The following is a 23,154-nucleotide window of genomic DNA, read 5'->3' as shown; positions in this document are numbered from 1 at the left end:
AGTTAGGGGTTTTTTGGTTGGTTCTTTTTTTTTTTTGTAAGACACTTTAAAAATTATTCAGAGTTCTATGAATTCTGCCCTGTTCCAGCATAAACCCTTTTAATACTAGGCTGTGGGATGCTGGATTTAGTAGCTTTAGAATATTTGCCTCTTGCTTTCCTACATTTCTTTAAAAGTTGTGTGCAGACACTGAATAGACATGGATATCTAAATATTTTCCTGTCTTTGCTGGCAAAGACAGTGCTGTAATATGAGGTCATGCATTGCTATGTTCAGGCTCCTTATAAAAATAATACTAAAAAAAAAAGTTACTGTTTGTTTGAGTATGAGCCTGTAGTTCTGAATATTTAGTTTCTCATTTGGGTCTAATATTCCATAATTTGCTTCTTCCTATGCATTATTTAGCATGTGTACTTTTTTTTCTAGTATTTTATCAACAGAATCTGTTAACTGCTTAGGTTCAGTGAAGGAGTTTGACATATGTCTTGCCTTAGCTTTGCAGTTAGTCAAAATCATAGTAGTTTGCTGATTGATCCCATCAGCATGCCTACCAGAATAGGTGAGGACTCCTCTACATATCTAAGTCCCAGGATGCACAGTTTCCTGGGAAAATAAAGTATTCCATACTAGTAGGAAGAACTTCTGTCATTCTGTGGATGGAACGTCATAGTTTTGGCTCTAAACCATGCTTTATGTCGTGTCAGCTTCAGACTAGCCCTCTGTAAAGTTGGCTTAAAATTTCATCTCGGTGTAGGCTTTGAAAGGAAGGAAGAATTTTGTATGTGTATTTTCTCCATACCCATCCCCATATCTCCTGTAACTCCTGCACTTTTATTTGTGGAGTTTCTTTTGCAGTCTCCCTCCACCCCAGCCTCTGGGGGATTCCGGTGCTTGTTTTATATCTGTCCCCCAAGATTCCCAGCAACAGCTATGAAATGTAGCATTCTTACTGATCATTGTAGCTGTTTGGCAAAATGGTGAGACAGAGTAAAAGGCAAATGTTTCATGTCCAGCTTTGTGTGATGGCACAGGGATAGGGGAGGTTTTGTGAAACAAAGTCTCTTTAGAACAGTTACATTTCTTAGTGCATATATCTCTGTCCAAACCTTTTGCAAGTTTAGCGGCTGCTGCACTGAAATTTCCATGTGGGTATTTGATTTTGTAATGCTTACTGCTGACTAATTTATTTCATATCACAGAGACTGGAAATTCTGTTGAGAAAACGACAAAATGAGTAGTCGTCGAAAACGTGCACCTCCGTCAAAAATAGATGAGGAGAAGAAGAAAAAGCTCTGCTGGAACATGCATGAAGACCGGAGAAATGAGATGATAACATTAGATGATGAAACGACTAATGAGGACCATGTTCCAGGTCCAAGCACTTCTTCTGCATCCTTCGTCGTTATAAATGATGATAGCACTGATGAAGACCTTGTTCAAAAAGAAGGCAGTGGCACAAAATCTGTGAAGTTTTTGACAGGTAACGGTGAAGACGACTCTTACTCCATCTTGACTCCTGTGTCAATACAGCTAAATATTATAGTCTTGCCGTACCGTGTGGATGGGTCCTGGAAAGCTTTGCTGGGAGAATTTGCTCTTCATCTTTCTTCTGAGCAAATTCTAACTGATGAATTCAGTGAAAGGAGCTTTACTTTGATGAGAGGAGATTCTGATGATCAGCTGCAGGTCTGTGTTCATGAAAAAAGTGGAGAAGAGTACAGTAATGAAACAAAAGAATACCTGGGTGCTTATGAGCAACGTATTTTAGTGGAACCAACTTTAGGTGGTGAAATATTGGAAGGCTTGAGATGGTTGCAAAAGAAAAAGATAATTGGACTTTATCAAAGACCTGGAGAAGCTCAAGCTTTAAAGGTATGGGTTCCTGTATTTGTTTTGCATTTTAAAAGTTGAGTTTTTTTTTCTTTCTTGAAATCTAAAATAAAAGCCTATGAACAATGAATTCTGGCAGCTACCATGTATTTTTATAATGGGCTGGAAATATACAATTTCTACATGCTTTTGGAAATGTTTTCATTGTTTTTCCAAAATACTTCCTTTTACTATTGTACTGGTCATAATGCAATACCCAAGGGAATCACAGAAGCTTTTAGCTGCAATGCGCAGTATCCTCTGTAAGGTGATTTTAGTAGATTTATTATATCTGTCTACATCTACTAATTTTCAAAGCATCATTGTTATTGTCATTCTCTTATGTTTATAATAATCTTGTCATTCTAGCAGTTAATGAAATGATCAATTGTATAACCGTTTCACAGGTGGGAATTTACCTTCTGGAAGCTGGGCTAAGTAAACCAGAGTTTCTCAGTGATGGAGGTGGAAGACCCAAAAAAGCTAACCAGCTGATTCAAAAACTCATGGAGAAGTTCTACAGCTTTTTAATTCCAGGTAATGTGATTCAGCTGAATCTTGAATAATTTTTGTGTCTTTTTTTGTAGTAGTTTTAAATGTAAGGGAAAATATTAAGTTATTCCTGCCGTCTAGAACAAGGTTTTTTTCAACATAATATTATTAGGTAATTCTCTCCATGGTCTTTAGAATAAAAAAAAAAAAGGGGGCTAAAATATTGTTTTAGTTGCTATTTGTTGTGGCGAATGGTAAATGTTTCAGAGCTTGTTTTCCCATAGTGTCATGGAACTATAATATGACATATAGTACGTGGCAATAGGATATATGATATTCCATTTTCCATCAGTTTTCTTAAGAAGAATAAATTCTTTGTACAAATGAGAGGTTGTTTGGGTTTTGGGGTTTTGCATGGTCATTTCCAAATGTGAAGCAACAAGTTTGCATATATCTGGAATAAAGGGGGAAAATATTATGTTTTCAGTGATACAGGTATTCTTATACAGTAATCTGGAAACTGCCCTACAGATAAAACAGAAAGATCCTATTGCAGATGCAATAGCCGAACTCTAGTTCAGTTTATTGAAGGAATTAATTAGAGTACTTGATTATGAAACATATCAGAGAAACTGAATATTTAGATAGTACAATACCATCTGTTTCTCAAAGGTAAAAAAAATACTAAGATGAAAGCTAAGTAATTGAATTGCATTTTTAACTTTTTAACAAAGTTGAAAGAATAATTAAGTATTCATGGTTTAGTACATAACTGAGAGAGAGCTAAACTTCCTTAGGAACCCTTTAAGAAAATCCCTATGGTACATAGAACCATTTAATTTGAAAATCTTTCGTAGAATGAGCAGAACAAGAAAGGTATGGACAAAGCACATTTAATTGTATGGAAAAACATTTTGCTTTGAAGTATTTTGTAGTCTTTGCTTCCCTGTAAAAGTCTGGATAAACTTAGTTTATGTAGACGTCAATTTATTATGCTCTGAAATATGAGATTTTAAAACTGTTACTTTAGCAAGTATGATGATAGGTGTAATTATGGATTGACTTCACTAATCAAAGTTATACTCTATAATCACTCTATTCTTTCCATGAAGTGAGGATTGTGGAACCTTGGAATGGTTTCTGTAGTCTATAAAGCTGCATACTCTGTTTGGTGCTTTTTGTTTGGCTGGAACATGGTGCACATGTCCACATGTACACTCTGGTTGCCTTCTTTACATTTCAAGTCTTTATGTATACAGTTTTCATGAGTTTATTGAAACTTCATGTGTTTCAGAATTCTTTGCCCTTGTGAAGCACTGGAATTGTTCTGTTGACCTTAAAGGATTAGGAGGGGCACTGATGGGTGCCATACGTATATATATCAGTTCCTGCTGTTTTGGAAACCATTCTCTGCCATTCATTTGAATGAAAGAAACTCTTGCTTTCCCTGAGGAGTCCTCATAGCAGCCCTGTTTTTTGAAGGGGGCTTTAAGATTTAGCTCTCTGGTGTTTGTATCAGGTGCATCTCTTCTTTGTTAGCATTAGATATCATAATTATAATTGGATTTAATTGTGCCTGCCACTAGCTGTTTTCTCTTTCAGTCAGTATATTATACTTTGAAATATACTTGGAGATCACATTTTGCTGAAAATGCTGGCCTTTACTTGCTTCTGAATTTATTTTGAGAAAAATTCTGCAAGGTGGCTTTACCTCCAATACCAGCTAGGGTTAGTATCTTTCTTTGAACTGTAGTGCTGTACAGGTGTTTTATTGGTACCAATGTTTTTAATTTGAGACCTGAAACACTGTTAAAATGTGTCCTCTAAATCTTTTGTTCCCTCATCTTATGTCAGTTTCTTAAAGTGCTGGCACTCGAATTTTCCATTAATTTTTGTTCTGTAGTGCCTAAGTTCTGTGTATGCCCATGTATCCAAATTATATGAAAAAAAAAAAAGTATGAGGCCTTCTTTCCTAGAAGGTAGAAAAGAAGGGTAGGCCATCTGTCCTAGAGGGTACATGCTTCTCTTGAGGTGAGATTTTCATTTTAAAAGTATGTCTTGTCTGAAGTTTTGCAATGATGCAACTGGTGAGAATTTTGTGTTGTCCTACTGTTACTATTTTCTTATACAGACGGATAACTTAAAATTAACATGAAAGCTCTGAAGAGAGTCTCCTGTTTTGGCTTTAGCATGTGATTTTATCAAGAAACATTTTATTTCATGAAAAATGTACAAGTCTTTGACAACCCGCTATTTTTTCCCCCTTTCTATGAGTCTGTCGACCTGTGTTAACATTTAAATCTGAAACGTGAGTTATTTGTGATTCTGTATCAGTTGGAAATGGTCAGCGGAAGATGTTCATCAAATAAATAAGGTCTGGCCATTCTACCACTAAATTCTAAAAGAGGAGCTTTGCTGATTGTGTATACCTCTGTGATCACCATAGCATGTTAATCTTAACTCTCAGGAAAGTAGTGCTCCTTGTTTCCGGGTGCTGCTAGCTGATTCAGGTGCAGTCATGAAAAATGTTTAAATTGTGTTTTGCTTTGCACACTTTTATGTGTTAACTAAATATGTTGCAGCAAAATTTCTGAAATGTTGACCAAAGTTGACTGCTGATGCTTGTCTTGAATTATTTGCTGTATGCAGATGAGCTGGAGGAAGATGAGGAAGAATCTGATGTGGAACTAGAGCGACAAAATATTGAAGAACTTTATGACTTTGTAAGGCACACCCATCAGCAGGATATGCAGCTACTGAGAGAGGATGTGCAGCATCCTGCGTTAATTCCTATTCTGAGGCCGTACCAAAGTGAGGCTGTGAACTGGATGCTTCACCGAGAGAACCTCAGAAGCACTCCAAGCAGTGGCAAGTATATGGGTCTGGAAAACTTTCATAGTTAAGGCAAGTGGCATTGTATTGTCAGCAGTAATGTTTTCTTGCTGTTTAATTAGAAGCTTTGTTAATGATTCCATTGCTAATTTTATAAAAGCTGATGATTGGGTTGTACACTAAATGATACATCAGCTGCTGTTCAGCAAAGTTTTTAGTTGATCTTGTTGGTCATTAAGCACTTTGAAGTTAGACATTAGCTTTTTGTCTTGAAATATCACAATAAGGCTGAGCAATACTAAGCAGTGTGCTATAGAGAAACCTCGTAACAGTAATATGAGCTCTTTCTCCTTAGAAAATGCACTGCACTTCTTGTGGCGGGAGGTCATCACTCTGGATGGAGAAAAAATCTACTATAATCCATTTACTGGCTGGTATGTTTTTATAGTTAACTCTTTTCCAGAACACCTCAAGGTAATTATTTGTGAAAACCTTATTGGCAGATTTTATGTGGAGGATATAAGATAAATTGTGACTGTTGTTTTTCAGTTAGCAACTGAAGAATTAGAACAGTGATATTTTAAATTTTTTGGGGGGGGGGAACCAACCCCAAACCCTAAACAACCTTCCCCCCCAGACTCAACCAGTCTCAGTTTAGCTAATAAAAGTTAATGCCTCACCTTCCAAACTTTACCTTGCTGAAGCTATGCTGTGCTTGAGTCCCTGAACACATACTTCTGTGTCACACCATTCTGTAGTTACTGACTCATTTGGGAATGTGCTTGAATTTTAGTATTATCCGAGAATATCCAATTGCTGGACCCCAGTGGCCTGGAGGCATTTTGGCAGATGAGATGGGTCTTGGAAAAACAGTAGAAGTGTTGGCTCTTATTCTGACTCATACCAGACCAGACGTTAAACAAGATGATCTGACATTACCTGAGGTAAGAAAACCAGGTTATGATTTCGTGCGAAGAAGATACTTTTCTGAACCAATGGAAATGCACTTGAGTTTGTTGCTTTCTGTTCTGTAGAAGTACTGATTTAAATATGGATTAAATTATAGTGAAAATTTTTGTTTTGTAGGATGTGATACTTGGTGGCATGAATAGTAGAATGGTTTGCATGACAAGTCATTGATAGTTTGTCATTGTTTAAGGCTGCTAGCAGGCAACTGTGCTATTAGTAGGCTGTTTGTAGTTTACACATGCTCCAGGAGTGTACAAATATGTAAATTAGTGTAGTGTGTTGGAAATCATTCTCCCCTTCATTGTATTGATGAGTACTATTAGACATATGGTCTGTGCTAAAACAGGGAGAATTTAAACTTAGTGAATAAAGATTTCCGTTCCCCCTCTATTTCATACAATAAATGGTTTATTTTGCAACAGTTTTTCATTTTCTCACTTTCCTTATCATGCATCCTGTGAAAACTTAGCACATTCACAAAAACAAAAAAGTATCTCTGAAGGGAACCTGTATCCTAAAGTAAACTCTTACTGCTTCTGTGGGTAAGAGTTTTGAATCATATCCTTCTGAATTGATAGCAGCCAGTTTCATTGTACATCTGTTCATAATGATCTCCCGCCTGTAATTTTATCAGTTAAAAATATCCAATTCTCAGAATGCATCGATACTTAAATGTATCAGAGGGTCAGCACTGAGGAGTGTGAAGAGGGGAGTATTAGCATTAAGCATCAACTAGCAACAACAGCTGACCATAGCTTTTGGAGAGCTGGAGTTATCAAACTGTTTCATGGTAGGAGTAGTTGGGACAGGCATCTTAGCTAGTGTTTTGGGATCTTGAACAGAATTACATGACATTGCCTGTGGTTAAAAGGCACTGTTCTTCTCATCCGGAAGGCCCCTTGTCATCTGTATTTTTCTTGCCTTTAAATATAAAATACCTTTGTCTGATTTCCCAGGAGGAGAGGGAAAAATCAGCTTTATTCCTATTCCAGCAGACTTTCTGTATGACTCCTGGCTTGTGTAAGCCAATGTCAGAATTAGTTACTCCAAATATTTCAACTAATTGTAGGGCTCAAACAGCATCTGGAGTTTTATTGTGGTTACTGTTTAAGAACTCTGCAAAGCAACCACTTGGACAGGGCAGATGAAGTGTCAGTGCATAAGGCTATAAAGCAGTTAATCATAGAAATATTGGCACTATATTTGTTCCAGCTTTGGGATTCTTTTTTTATATCCCAGTTCTTGAGTATGCATCTCCTTGAATTAAATAGCTATTGCTGAATCACTAATAATAAATTTTTGGGTAATCCCTGAAAAGAGAAACTTATTTGTTCTACAGCTACTAGGGTTTTTCAGTCAGTATTGCTTACTTACTTTTGTGTTTCCAGTTATATATTAAATACACATTTTTCTCCCCCCATCAGTAACCTTGATCACTTACAGCTATACATTCTTGCAGCTTAATTCTGAAGTCGTGGAGGACCAGGCACCTTGCAGGGCTTCTTTTTCTATTCTCAGTGTAGGGTGCTGAGCACCATTTGCCAAGAAACTGGACCAAATGGGGTATCACTCTGTACCCTAAAAATTAGCTCTCTGTGCACACATCTGTAGCAGGTCATGCTTATTTTCAGATGTGAAAAGATTAATGGAGTTCAGGATGACTGTGGGGAGACATCAGCTAATAACTATTTAATGTTGTCTGTATTAGGGTAAGCTTGTGAACTTCTTTGTTCCACCTCAACCTTTAGAAGGAAACAAAAAGAAAAAGCCAAAGGAAATGGAACTTAAATTGAAGGAGAAAATACAATATCCCAGTAAGTATTCCTCATGACTTTTTTAATACATTTTGCTTTTGGCACAAGTCTTATATTGGCCACTGACTATATGAGTTCAAGGCTAATCTTCAGTTCTGCAGAATGAAACTTTGAGCACTGTGATGTAGGGTTGCATGCTACAGACAAGTGATCCACACTTGTAAAAGTAAAATTACCAACTCAGAACTCTGTGCTACAGAGCTCCATGTAACTGAAAGTCATTGTAAAAGAATTTATGCATTTAACTGAAATACTGTTTTTACAAGCTTCAGTAAGAAAACTGAGTGACTTATTTCTGTTGCTATTAAATGTTATCTTAGAATCATTGAAAAATACCAATTTGTTAGGCTGCCTTAAGTAGCTTTCCTCAAGTTGTCAGGACTGCTGCCTGCCTTTGTGCTCATCTAAAAAATGCAAAGCAGTGTTTAGAGTTCTGAAAATATGCATTTTCCAAGGTAACTTTCATTTTATCTGAGCAGTAAGTTATTTTGCTTTCATTCTGCATATAGGCTTACGAGTGATGATATTAGCAGCTGTAAAGGAAATGAATGTGAAGAAAGGAGCATCCATTATTGCAATCTTTAAGTACATCAGTGCTATATATAGATATGACATACAGAGAAATAGACGGCTTCTCAAAAGAACTCTAGAAAAACTGATTGCAGAACAAGTAGTAGTGCAAGTCAAAGGACATGGTCTGGCTGGGTCTTTCAAGCTGGGAAAGAATTACAAGGAACAGAAGAGGCGAGAAAGAACCAAAGAGCAGGTAAAACATGCTGCTGTAGTTGCTTCAAAGAATGTTGCAAATGCAGATCTTTTCTCTATCAATTGCATGCTAACCTCAGTTGCATTGTCTGCATGCATTAGTTCAGTGACACTGGCTTATTGATAAAAATGAATAAGACTGCAGCATTTGCTTTGACATTCATGAACAAAGAAGCAAAAATCATAAGTAGATCAAATTTGGGGCTAAAATATTAACTAAATCTGGTGTTTATGCATTCCAAAAAAAAGGTAAGGAGAAAGTCTGACATTCTTGGTTAATTTTGCTTTGTAGACAGCAAGGACTTCAGAAAGCATTCAGAAGAAGCAGTTGATTGATGCCAAAACTCAAACCAAAGAGTCAAGAAATAGTGATGTCGCTTCTGAAAATGCCCTTAAAACTCCTTTGCGGGTGGATATCACCATGGAAGAACATGATTATTGTACAACTAGCAAATGTAACCAGAAATCTGAGGCAGATGATGAGAACTCTGTGAAAGAGAATGATATTCAGCAGGAAGCTGTTGTCCCAAAGTCTGCTGATTTGCATGGTAACCTCCTTGTCTCCAGTGATGTGAGCAGTCATCCCAATGGTGGTGTTTCTAAAACTACAGCTGATGTCCATCAGGAAATCCCAAAGGATCAGTCCTCACATTCCCAAGAACTTGCTGGCAATAGTGTGCAACATAACAGTTCTGTATTTCCATTTAATACTTCAGAATATCGTTTTGAATGTATCTGTGGTGAGCTTGGATTGGCTGACTATAAAGCTCGTGTGCAGTGCTTGAAGTGTTACTTATGGCAGCATGCAGAATGTGTAAACTACAAAGAGGAAAACCTGAAGATCAAGCCCTTCTACTGTCCTCATTGCCTTGTGGCAATGAAACCCGTTTCCACAGGAGCAACTCTGATAATTTCTCCGAGTTCTATTTGTCACCAGTGGGTAGATGAAATCAACAGGCATGTAAGATCATCTTCTCTTCGAGTCCTGGTAAGATTATATAGTTTCATATTCTAGTCAGTGATTTTATTAAGGCTTGGGGCTGTCTCTCTGACATTCTGTATCACATAAAGCTCAGAGGTTTCCTTGTCCTTGGTGTTAGAATTCTACATTTCTCCATATTAGAGCTGTGCTTTGGCATCACACAGTGCATTGGTGTCCCAGAAACACTGCATTCTTCGTTTTTAACTAATTAGTTGGTTACTGGGAGATGGTACAGTGGACTAAGTATCTTTATCAAGTGGAAGCAAATTTTGAGCAGTTATAACAACAGGTGATTTCTGAGAGGGAAGGCTATTTCTGTGGGTTTTTTCTCAGAAAGATTACCAAGGAACTTAGGCCTAACTACAGGTGCTTTGGAAGTGTCATCTCAGAGTACACCCAGGTAGCTCTCTGACAGTTGGTTCTCATTTCATTCCGGATGAATGCAAATGTTTCAGTAGGTAATGAGTGTACTTTTGAATTTATAATTCTCAGGCATTATAAAACAAGTCTTGGACCTTGGTGTTTACTGAAAATAACACCGTTTCAACTTGGACATTGTCTCTGACATCTGCCATTTTTATTAAGATGCTGCTCTTCTGAAGACTGTGTATTGTCCTTTTAGTTGATTTATAATGGCTCTATCATTAAAATAAATCTAATTATACGTATAGTAACTATGGCTATATAGGTTTAGGGTTTTTTTTAATATAGTTATTACAGTATTCAAGGGTAGCCATTGTCTTTTATTAATGATGTAGTCAAGTTTTGTCCTTCATATTTTTAGTAGGTAAGAATTTCATGTGATGATAAAGTGCTTTGAGAACTGTAGATCCCTTATATTTTGAATAAAGTAACAGTAGTAGTAGATTGATAAAGAAAGGAAGCTTTGTATTTGGGGATTTATCTGATACCTTCAGCTATTCTGCCTACATGCCCAATGTATAAATGAATTCTGGGTTTCCAGTAAGCCATTTGTGCGAGCAGTCTAATTATCTTAAGTGCAGCAGTTAACAAATGTGTAAAATTTGCACAGTTTTCATAGGACCCAGTCCAGGTTTTATACCAGATTTGATGAAAACTGTCAGAAATAGATTTACATGGTAACAGTAAAATAGCTTCAATAGTGAATGTCAGTACTTTAAACTGTGTGACACCTTCCGTTCTAAGGCACTGTTTTCGTTTTCTTTTAACTGCCAACTGTAAGTCATCCAGACTTGCATAGTGCAGACATTTCAAAGAACCAGCTTCCCATTTTAACAGGCTCTGCATTGCATATGAAGGGTGTTTTTTATTCTTCTAACTGCTTACAACCTGTGGGAAATTCAAATGGTTTTACATAATAGAACAAGAAATGAAAATTTATTGATAGGTCCTGCTTTGTGGCAGGTTGTCTTTTCCTGTGGCTCTGAAAACAACCAAAACCTGGCCAAGTTATAAACCTACGGAAAATCTGTTCATAAACACTTGGAAGAGATCATTAGACTTCAGCAGCTATTTTTTGATTCTTAACAGATGCTTCATTGAGCATGCTTTTCTTTTTTCGTTTTTTTCTATTTCCCCCCATCCCCTTCTTTCTCTTTCATTCCTTTGCATTGACCTGGGTGCACACATGCTCTGTTGACATGTCCTGGGGCTGAAAGAAACATTTGACAGAAGCACTGTTGCCATATGAACAAGTGTAGAGGGAAAAGTATTACTGGAAGATAGAGTTAATTAACACTGAAATCATGTGCTTGTCATCAAAGAATAAAGAGGGACAAGATCAACTGAGTTTTCCTAAGGTCACCTTGATTTTGGTATTTTTAACCATTAGTTGTGTGAATTAAGAGAACATTAAAATTTGTGACACTCAGAGGGACTGAAAGATGATGAGATTTTTCTTAAATGGTAAAAGTGTTTGCAGGTAATTGCAGATAAACACCAACTAAGATGATCCATTCTTATATAATAAATCATGAACTCATAGAATGAGAGAGGAATAGAAAGATGCTAGATATCTGAAAATGAGACTAGAATAAAGATTCTTTCTAAAAAAAGTTGGGAAATAGAATATTATGATTAATAGTCAGATGAGTGGCAAGAAGTAGCTGATGATAAAATTCTTGAAGTAAGCAATGGGTGTCTGTAATTTTTAAGTAGATTCCTGAAATAATTAGGGAGCAAGAGAAAAAAGTATGAATTTTATGTGTATTGTATCACACAGTGTTAGGAAATCTGAACATATTTTTGTATTTAAGTATATTGGGACTCAGTGTGCTGTGTTTATTTTCTTTAGATATATAATGCTATCATGAGGAATCATATAGTAAAATGTTCAGTTTATCTTACTTTTTTCCTATTTAAACTGCTGTATGTTTCTGAAAGGATCATGCTTAAAATGACAAGTGAGATAAGAGAAATACTTCTGATATTAGACAAATGTCAGTGTGAAAGGTTTATAATGATATTCTGTTGGTGCGCAGGGATTGTTTCTCTACTAGGGTATTCTTTCTATCTTACGAGTCTCTGTAGAAATCGTTTTTGGAGTTTAAACATTACCCAGAGTATCTCTTCTGGTTTTTAAATATTTCACTGCATACATCTGTCCTTGCCTAGTCATCCATGAAATTTTGAGAGCAATGGGGAGAAAGGTAATATGTCTACAGTAAAGGAGAGGGCCAGACCTGTAACACTGACTTAAATCCTGCTGCTCCATGCAATGTTACAGAATACTTAATCTTGCAAATAATTGTTGAAACAAATAACTTGTAGAAAATACTGAAGTGCTCTCCTTGACAGGAGAAAAAAACCCCACATTTTGTGAAGGTATAAATAATCATACTAAAAAATTTTTCATCAATGTCTGTATTTTATTTATTGTCTGTTACTTACATGGATTTCCCACCATGCTGCTGTATGAATACAGGTTTTATGAAGGGTTTCATATTACATGAGCAACACTGCTAAAAGCATGCAGGTATTAAGCCGAACTGGTATTTTAGCTTTTTTATTGCAGTGTCTCTTACCTTCATTTTTTGCTAATGTGCTGTTGAATACAAATCTATATAGGTGTATCAAGGTGTGAAGAAGCATGGCTTTTTGCAGCCACACATGCTGGCCGAGCAGGAGGTGGTTATCACCACGTATGATGTCCTCCGCACTGAACTGAACTATGTGGATATACCCCACAGCAACAGTGAAGATGGGCGCCGTTTCAGGAACCAGAAGCGGTATATGGCCATTCCAAGCCCCTTAGTGGCAGTGGAGTGGTGGAGGATCTGCCTTGATGAAGCGCAGATGGTTGAATGCACTACTGCGAAGGTATGATATTTCCAGTCATGCCCTCAAAAACGTTTTGACAAGCTTATTGTACTGCTGCCCCTTTCAATGTTCAGTACACTCAGATAATTTGTCCTTGTAGCTTGTTCTTTAGAAGTGACATTTTTGTTGGTGATACTTACTATTAAATGGTTCTCCTTTTGGAATTCTGGCTGACTGTGGAGTATGTCCAGCTCAAAAAATACTTAATCTATACCGACAGTTTAAAGAACTAGGTTATTGTGTATATGGTGTTTGATAGTTTCAAACAAGACACTAGCCTGTTCACTGACATGGTTCAGAGGCGTAGATATGTCCTTTGGGTGTAGAAAGTAAAATAATCAGTCTGTCTGCAAATTCTAAGGCTGCAGTCTGCAGAGGGAGATAATTTTAATTGGTATTCATCCATTTTTTTTGCCCTTTACCCTTTTGCCTTATGACAAAAATATTACTTACATAATGGATTATGGGCTTTAATTCTATAATTTATTTTTTTATATAGTTTTGTTTGCTAACTGTTTGCCTTCTGTGAATCCATACTTGCACTTGATTACTTGGAAATGGATGTGGCTTTTCTCTGCTTTCAGTTACCTTCAGAAAGATCAATAACTTCATACACATTTTTATAATATACCAATGCTGCTTATAAGTCTGCTACTCTTAGGCACTTGAAAAGATGTTCAGACTTCTTGAAAATAAGGTTGTTGTGTTTTCAGACTGTATTCTGCTGGTTTTGCTTCTCCACCATTGCTTCTATCTTCTTCTGCTAGGCTGCTGAAATGGCACTCCGTTTAAGTGGAATCAATCGCTGGTGTGTCAGTGGCACTCCTGTGCAGCGAGGATTGGAAGGTGAGATTGTATGTAGCAGTTTCATCTATGGGTTTTCCTTGTGCTGATAATTAGATAGTGGTTTGAAGCAGTTAAAATGTCAGCTAGTCTTGCTCTGAATTCATTAGGTACTCTTGACTTGGTAAGCCATAAACCTTAAGAATATGATAATGCCTTCAATATTAAAATTGCAGACCTGAAATCTTCTTATCTCCCTGAGTTAGACAACTACTTTGGGGAGCAGAGAACCTGTGTGTCTAACAGCTGACTCAAGTCTGTTCTTCAGTTTTCACTTAGCAGAGTGGGTAAATATTAACCCTTCTTTCTTGCAGCTAAAGATAGTCTGCTGTGGTTATAGAACTCTTCTAACTGTCAGATACAGCAAGCAGGCTGTATTTGCTTTTTGCATAGCCCTGTATGAACTACTGTGGGCTTCAACTGCCATGAATATAAATTCTAAAAATCGTTCTAAAGCTTTATAAGGCTGTCTTAAGTCCTTATGTAAGAAATTAATGAATTGAGATGTGGGGAGTAGGGGGCTGTATGTTAGCAGCTGTCATTTATCTTGTCTTTTTTGTGAGGTATTCAGTTTCTGTAGACAGGCTTCAGACAGAGACAAAAAAAAAGAAATGGAACTAACTTCTTTATCTCCCTGTGTTCTTTGATGGATTTAGGAATATGTGGTACCCATTGAGGCAATGAGTTTGAAAGCAGATAAATAAGTGTATTCATTTGTGTACATTTGTGAACTAATATTCAGATACCAAACTATAATAAAAGCCAATATTGTAGATTAATTCAATATGGAATTGTGGATTAAATTTATAAATGCACATAACAGTAGTGAGAAGTGAGAATACATAGTGAATAAAGCAAAAACTATAGAAGGAAGTGATTGATTTGACTGTCGTAATTAACTTTTTCAAGTCCTTATGTGTGATAGTGTTGATTTAATACATAACTGAAATATCATATTGTCCATAATAAGTGTTGTCCAGCTGCTCAGGCTATACATGGGGATGAAAATGCCCCGATCACATTGGGATGAAAACTGCTGACTGATTTGAATTTGTGCTGCTGCTCCTGCTGTAATAAAGTGGGATAAGACCTCTGGGTAAACAATTGCATCCTGCATAAAAATGATTCCCAGGATTTTTTTTCCCCCTTGTCTAGGATGTATTTGGTTAATGTCTTATGGCTTTCAGCTGACTACCAGAATTTACAGTAAGGCTAACAGAATGGAGAATGTAGCCATAAAATCTTAAAGAACTATCTGTAAGATAACATTATATGTTTCTATTTCTGTATTGTCCACATGCAGCATTTAAATGTGTGCTTCAGTATCTTTCCAGTAAGATCTAGATATAAGCTTAAAGTCAGTATGTCATTATATTTCATCCCCAAAATTGGTGAGTTTCTGAATTGGGCAGAATGAGCAAGTTGTATTCTATCATCAAGTAAGAAAACAATAAAAGTTTGGTTTGCTAATTTCTTATGCCTTAATAGAAAAGTGAGTCTTCTGAATTACAGCCCCTTTTAGGATGGTGGGCAGCTGACAGGTGGTGCACAGCAGGCTGTGGAGTAATGATTCCGAGCAATATTGTTTTAGAAAAGCCTGGCAAACTTGGTTAACCGTATGCGGTCATGTCATGTTTTCCTCTCACCTCTGCTCTGAATACGTTTAAATTCGTTGCTCTGTTTTGCTAAACTTGAAATTAGGGAAGAGTCTCACAGATAGTTACATTCCCGCAAGTTCTATGAAAGTCTAACAGCTAGCTAAAGGAGAGAACCACTACCTTTCCCCATCCAGTCTTGTGCCTTAAATTAGCTGATTTGGTGAGGGAATGACTGGAAAACACGTGGAAAAGCTGTCAGACAGAATGTAGTTGCTTTTTGCCTAATAACCTTTGTATAAAATTTTTTGGGAGGCATATTGTTAAGTATTAAAACACAAATATTGTACTAAACCACTTTATTTTCTTGGCAGATCTGTATGGATTAGTCCTTTTTCTTGGAATTGATCCTTACTGGGTCAAACATTGGTGGGACCGACTTTTGTATCGACCTTATTGTAGGAAAAATCCCCAGCCTCTCTACGGTCTAATTGCCAAGATAATGTGGAGATCAGCAAAGAAGGATGTGATTGACCAAGTAAATGAGACTTTTTGGTTTTACAATTCCTTAACAGCATTTGTAATAGCTTTATTTGCAAATTACTGATTTTTCTTTTTGAATTGCAGATTCAAATCCCCCCTCAGACAGAAAATGTACATTGGCTTCACTTTTCTCCTGTGGAGAGACACTTCTATCATCGCCAGCACGAGGTGTGCTGCCAGGATGCATTGGCAAAACTCAGGAAGATTTCAGACTGGACTCTTAAGCTTAGTAGCTTAGATAGAAGGACTGTGACTTCTATTCTGTACCCTTTGCTGCGGCTGAGGCAGGCCTGCTGTCATCCACAAGCTGTTCGGGGAGAATTCTTGCCATTACAGAAAAGGTGAATTTCTGTCACTTCTTCAATGGCTTTCTTTACACAGAGGAAAACCCTGATTGTCCCCTGTGCAAGATCTTGTACAGTTCTCAAACAAGCCTAATTTTAAGCTTTTTTTAATGTGCAACCATGGCATACCGAGGTATGTGACCTCAGAAGCTGAATAGGAGGGGTAGTTAGTATAATTTTTGCGATCTTATGATGCTTATGGGTGTTGCAGGTGCCAGATTGAGTGTGAAACAAACCTGATTCTTTTTCAGTTTTAAGTAAGCCCACTGATTTTCTTTTGTCTCTTACGAAACTCATGTTCATAAATGAGAAAAAACAGCAAAATGAATGAACAGAATGGAATAATTTTTTAATTCAAAGAAAATGTTAATGTGAGGCTGCAGAATTTGTAAATGTAGATCCAAACTTGAAAGCTGTTCAAATGTAGGGGATTTTGCTATTTCTCCCCTCTCTCTCCCCTTTTTGTCCATGTTTTTAAGATAGTTTTCCTCAGAAGGGCCCAGCAAAAACCAGTTGGTCTCAGCCTTTGTTACACCAAAAGTATGTTACTAGAAGTCTAGTAGCAAAATGTAGCTACTACTTTTCCATTCAATTAGGGGGGCTGTGAAAGAATGGGCTGTTTCCATTCCAGGCTCTCATGTTGTTTCTTTTTTATGCTACATGTGGGGAAGAGCTAAAACTTCTAACAATGCTGATGTTATTTATAGTGTTTCCTGGTCTTGTACATCCATTCTATTCAGTCTCTTTCTGTCCTTCTATGAAGTTTTGTGTCCTATTCCTTCCCCTTTCTCATATAGGGCGCTACTTAATAACGCCTAAGCAGCTGCAATAGACTTTGCCCTTTTTCAGCAGGGGCCAATTTGTTGTAACATTTTCTAACAGTCTGCTAATGTGGAAGCAAGGACTCAAAGATGAAGAAATCAATATTCCCACCAGCCTATAAAAGATTACTTGCATTAAAATGAACCAGTGGAGTAAAACCGAAATGTGTAAACTGAGCCGAGTATGCTGGGGCAGCTTAGAACTGTGTTGATTTTGATGGAATGGTTGTGGAGAGACAGCTGCATAGTAACTGTAGTGGAAAAACTAGCAATGAAAATTAATTCTTTCTTTAAATTATATGTACAAAGCAAAGTCATTTCCCAGTGCTACTTAGATACCTCTTTTGTGAACCAAACTTGACTTCAGCAGTGAACATTCCCAGAGCAGAGAGATTTGGCTCCTGGCTTTCGTTATGTGTAGGAGAATAATGAAGCAAGGAACTTTGATGAATAAGAAAAATTTAGGGAAACAGTGAAGTTGATGCTGGAGCGCATGGATAAGACAAACTGGCCTGAAACAAGAAGTTGTATATTCTCTGTTAGATTACTGGTTTTGATTTGGGTGGGGTATTTTTTCACTTCTGTCATGAAAGCAGTAAATGAGAGCATATACTCAGCAAAAACATAGGCCTCAAAAGGGAGGTTTCTAGGCTTCCCTAGCTAAACAGAGTAAAAAACACTTATTTTTGTCTTAATTGGCAGTCTCAGGCTATGTATTAAATTGCATACTTTATGTGTGCATCCTTTTGATTTTTATAGTTTTTCTTAAAACTGCTGATGGTTTTGAAAATGAAATATAAGTATTAATGGTGGAAGTATCAGAGTATGAGCAGTATGAGCTATGTGTATTTGCCAACACCTGCACAACCCAGCTAATTATAAATAGTGATTATATTGATTTAAAGCCTACTCTAGTTTAACACAGTAGTGTAAAATCAAAGAACAGTTTCTGCAAATGGAATAGGATTGCAAGGAGGGTAAAATAAAAGCCTAGTCAAGGATACTTTTCCCACATAGCTTGGGCCCAGACTGCACAGAGGTTATGTCACCTCTTGCTCTACTCCACAGCATTAAATGCCAAATAATAAATTCTTCTCCTGAAGGTGAATGAGGCTGAGGAGCAGAGTTTTGGGGGGAGGATTAGTGTCTGATCTCACAGCAGCCATTGATCACAGAAGCAGCTTCAGGTCAGCTGTTGTAGACTGTTGTTGCAGTTTACTCTCCTGTCTGTTCACATCAGTCTTCTTTCTGCCTGGATTGTTTGTTCTTTGACCTTACTCCAAGTTGTCCTTCATGCCTCTTCCTTTCTTCTTTTTCATCTCTGTTTTTGCTTCTCCCTCTTGTTTCTCCATTTCCTGTATTTTTATGTTAAGCTAATTCTTTTCTGACTGAATTCCTCTCATGAATTACAGATATTACAGATGTGGAAAAGGAACTTTATAATTGCTAATCTTCACTATTCTCATTTCACACATTTTCCTCTTTCCCTTGACACCTCATGAGTTTTGCATGTTTAGATTGGTTGCAGGGGGAAGAAATGTAGTCTCCCATAGCCGTTTTAATTTTAACGGCTTGTAGCAAAAAGAGGTCTATTTTTGCTTGGTTTCCAGTTTGCCGCTATAACAGAGCAAAATATTTTGCCCTGTGAAGGATTGTTTTAGTTAATTTTCCTCTTGCTTTTTATTTCTTTCTATTTTTAGGAGATGTCAACCTCTTTTTCATGCTCAAGTTGGGCTAAAGCTCTAGCTGGAAGAAAAGCTGACAACTAGGGTTTTTTAAGTAAATACATCTTGAATGAACACTTGCACAGTATGTTGGATGTGTGTAACAGTTTCATGCTGCACGGCATGACAATTTTACTTTTTTAGGATTGTGGGTTTGTTTCACATTTGAGCCGTTTGGTCTCCATTTCAGCACCATGACCATGGAGGAACTGTTAACATCTCTGCAGAAAAAATGTCGAACAGAGTGTGAGGAAGCTCACCGACAGTTGGTGTGTGCTCTGAATGGCTTAGCTGGTATCCATATCATTAAAGGTAAGAGTGGATGGCTGTAGCATATACTTTACTTCTTTTAGTTTGCTGACTATGGTTTAGGTGCAACCATGTAAAAGCATTGCTTTTCTGAATTCAGGTGAAAAGCCATAGTGAAATCTTGGGAAACTAGGGAGGCTTGTAACAGTGTTCATAACAAGATACTTATTCTAGAGGGAGAAAAGGTGTTGTTTTGTGCATCTTCTTGACGTCTGAGAGTATTTCTGGCTTTTTTGGTTTATATTCTTTCTTAATTCTACCATCTATGTGTACTGGGAGGATAAAAGAAGTTATACTTGTGTAATATTTAACCTGGTTTTGTTTTATCAGTAATGCTTTCTGGGCATCCTTTGTGCCCTCTGCCATGCAAACTGATACACTGATTGTGGAATCTCATTGCTGCTGCCTGCTCTGTCAATGCAGATTTTGACTGAACTGGGAGGGGAAAAAAGCTTTGAATAGGAAACAAAAATAATTACATGCATCTTGAATGTCCTACTGAAAAAAATAATAAATGAAAATTACTTAGCCATGAATGTGAAAAAATGCCTCTTTGCCAAGTAATGTCTTCTAAAGTTGACAGGCAGCTTGAATTTTTCCAGTTCATGTTGAAGTCTTCTTTCAAAGAGAAGAACAAGCAGACTGCCTCTTCCATTACTTGTCTTACAGAAATACTACATTTAGATTCTCTAATCTGTAGTTAGTAGGTTTAAAATGTTAAGTTTGTTATTATTGCAGGATGGAGATCAAGTTTTTCAGCTAGAATTAGGTCCTTAAAAAGATCTCTGCACAGATTAAATACTTCTAAAATACATTAGTACAAAAAAATAAGTTTGGCATTGTTTTTGAAAAGCATATTGATGAAATTTGCATCTGTGAGGAACAGAAGCAGGACTGAGGCAGAGTTCTGGTTTGTAACTTTCCTCTCCCTTTCCCCCAGCATTACTGTTACACTCAGTCACCTTTATCAGCAAGGAGGAAGTGCACTTTGTATATAAGAAAAGCCATTAATTTATTGTTACTGTGATTGAAATCTTACAGGTGTAATTGCTATTATCCAGATCTAATTGTTACAGAAAAAAGAATAGTAATCACAGTTATTTCTAAATGCTTGTCCTGCTTTTATGCTTACCTTTCTACTGCCCTTCGGAGTCCTGAGGTCAATGGTTTCATACTAGTGGTGGCAGTGCTATGGCTAGTTGTCACTATCTGGAATTCTCAGGAGGAGTAAGATTTTTCATGTTGACGGTTTCTGTTTTTCTTACTCCCGGATCCAATTTGGGTCATTTTTATGTTTGCTAGCACACTCTTTACACCTTTCTCTGTCTTCATTGGACTGCAGCTTCACTTTAACATCAAATTTAGTGTACATGATGCCTTTTATGAATGTTACATACTATTTCTTTGTTCTCTTTGTTGCCCCTAAAACCAGTTTTGTCCAGCTCTAGGTCTGCATTTCTTTGACTGTGGGTGAGTTGTTTATAGCCATGGCTTCCATATTCCCTGCCAAGCCTGTGTACCATCTCTTAGCATTCCATGGCTGTACTCTACACTTCATCCTATGTCTTTACTTTTCAAGGTCTTTGCTATTGTTACTAGGCCTATATTTCTCTACGCTACATCATTGTTTAAGTTGTAAATATCTCATTCTACATGAAATAACTGCTTGTTACTGCTTTCTATATAAAACTGTGGTTGTGCTACACAAAGACAAATGTTAAAATAGAAAGAAAAAAAAATTAGACTAGTGAATTAGACACCTAGTGAATTAGAGGAACTGCTGTCACAGCTAAGCCAAGGAAAAGGTCCAGGCAGATCAAAAGAAACTCAGATGAGGTCTGACATGCCGCAGCTTGAATCTGCAATAATATTTTGCAGGACTACAACCTTAAAACTAGCAACAGTTTCAATATAAGAAATCGTGTTGGAAACAGGGTTGTTACAGATATGTAGGATGTTCTTTGTTATCCGCCTTCATGCATTTCATGTCCCTGAACTTCCCCATGGTCTTCTGAGCCTATTACTGGCTAAGTACATTTCTGTAAGTTGAGCAAAGAAAAAAAAAATAGTTTATTTTTTTTACTGCTTTTCCATATGCAACTTCAGTGTTTTATTGCTGCTTTTTGTTATCTAATCTATTTTCTGAGAAGCGATTGTGGTGTTAGCAGCATACATCAGTAGTTACGCTCCCTGCATGTGTTTAATCATTTTTGCCTTTCTGAAGTGTGACACAACTTTCATTGTTTTCACTGGAAGAGTGAATTATGTATTTGCAGTGTGAATTCAGTAATGCTTCACTGCAGTGAGTTGTAGATGATTTTATTACTATTTTTTGTAGTTCAGCGTGAGGTTTCTTTGACTTATGTAACTGTGAATACATATTTTTAAGATCAAGATCTTGCAGTCACAAAAGATACCTAATTTGGATACTGCTTTAGTCTTTGTAAAATATAATACTCTATCTTTTACCAGGTTTTGGGGGAGGGCGGGGGAGGAGCAGAATGAAAAGGGAAGATTTGCTTAAAGACAAGCAGATATTATATAGCCTCTCTGAAAACGTCTTAGTATGTTACAAGTGATGGCCAGTCGTGGCTGCTTGTATATTTAAACCCAACACAATATGTGTATGTTTTCTGTTCCTTTTTTAATCCAGGCGAATATGCATTGGCTGCAGAGCTGTATAGAGAAGTGTTACGATCATCTGAAGAGCACAAAGAAAAGCTCAAAACAGATTCCTTGCAAGTGAGTGAGCATTCAAATGTAAAAATAAAACAACTAGTAGTTAAGAACTGGAATACTTCAGATTTAGTTTAACCAGGTCAGTCTTTTCTTCCTCCCAGTGGTGTGCTGAATGACTCCTTCAGCCTGCTGTCATTATCATGATCTTTAGATCAGAATCTGTTTAGTGACCTCCATGTTTCCTTTTTTTGATTTGTTTATTATTATTTTTTTTAATCTACTGGAATTCTAAGAACTTCTGCTTGTGGGTGTTCATGATATTCCAAAAGCAGTGTATGATCTCCACCTGCTGTTCTATAATAAACTCAACAAGCTGAATTCATAGACTTCTGTATGTGGCTGTAACTGCTCACATTAATGGTATTGTTTTACATCCAGCAAACACCGGATGCTGGGCTTGCATTGAGAATGATAAATTTGCCAAGGGATAGAGAATAATACAGTTGTTATACTGCAGAAGATGTCCTCTGACAGGGAATTAAAACATGAGAAAGAATCAAAATGAATTTTCAGGTAATAATACCAATGCATTTTTAATACTATATTAAAAATACAAATATATTTCCCTGGTAAAAAAGCAGTGGTTCCTTAAGTAACATCTTTATATTTCTTTAAGAAATATCAGTTCTAAATTGACCAGAATTCTCTGAAGCACAACAAGATACTTAAAATGTTAAGGATGGATAAATAAGAAGTGACCAGTTGCCTATTTCTTTGCTTGCTTCACTAAGCAAGTTATTGTTTGATTATCTTGCATGTGGTCATCTGGTGGCTCCATTGTGCTTCTTTGTTCCTTCCTTCTCCTTTGTGACTTCCCAAAGGCATTTTCACTTAGCGTAGTCATATCAACATAAACCTGTTAAACTGCTTATAACAGGATTGTTAATTAAGCTGCTTACTGGCTTATGCAATCCAATAAAACCTTTTCCCCCTCAAAAGGTACACTATGTTTGTGTAATAAAGCTGAGCTTTTGATGAGTACTTCCCAGTTTTTAGGCTTACCTCTTTAAGACAATGGCAATTCACTGCTGGCCAGTGCACTTTAGTGGCTGAGATAGTGACAGGACAAAGGTGAAGTGAATCCGGAAAGTGAAAAGGTTTATGATAGTGGTGGTTATTAGTATGATTTTGTGGGAGATTTTCAGGCAGCATAATATTAGGGGTCTGGTTTGGGATACATAGGAGGAACATAAGGAAGAAGAATGAAATCAGC

General features: G+C 36.9%; 1 protein-coding gene across 1 annotated transcript in view; it reads left to right on the top strand.

The window, feature by feature from the left end:
• Positions 1-23,154, top strand: part of SHPRH (SNF2 histone linker PHD RING helicase) — a 50,682-nt gene that overhangs the window by 1,063 nt on the left and 26,465 nt on the right. The window contains exons 3-16 of the mRNA XM_065680505.1: positions 1,200-1,872; positions 2,277-2,406; positions 5,011-5,229; positions 5,549-5,627; positions 5,987-6,137; positions 7,871-7,976; positions 8,486-8,742; positions 9,034-9,729; positions 12,772-13,023; positions 13,791-13,869; positions 15,836-15,999; positions 16,089-16,345; positions 19,084-19,205; positions 21,856-21,944. Coding sequence (XP_065536577.1) covers positions 1,231-1,872; positions 2,277-2,406; positions 5,011-5,229; positions 5,549-5,627; positions 5,987-6,137; positions 7,871-7,976; positions 8,486-8,742; positions 9,034-9,729; positions 12,772-13,023; positions 13,791-13,869; positions 15,836-15,999; positions 16,089-16,345; positions 19,084-19,205; positions 21,856-21,944 — 3,243 coding nt within the window. The 5' untranslated portion in view covers positions 1,200-1,230. The remainder of the gene's footprint in view (positions 1-1,199; positions 1,873-2,276; positions 2,407-5,010; positions 5,230-5,548; positions 5,628-5,986; positions 6,138-7,870; positions 7,977-8,485; positions 8,743-9,033; positions 9,730-12,771; positions 13,024-13,790; positions 13,870-15,835; positions 16,000-16,088; positions 16,346-19,083; positions 19,206-21,855; positions 21,945-23,154) is intronic.

Source organism: Lathamus discolor, chromosome 5, assembly GCF_037157495.1.
Source record: "Lathamus discolor isolate bLatDis1 chromosome 5, bLatDis1.hap1, whole genome shotgun sequence".
Taxonomy (NCBI): Eukaryota; Metazoa; Chordata; class Aves; order Psittaciformes; family Psittacidae; genus Lathamus; species Lathamus discolor.
Note: the sequence above shows the minus strand (reverse complement) of the source record. Positions and strands in the feature narration are given on the sequence as shown.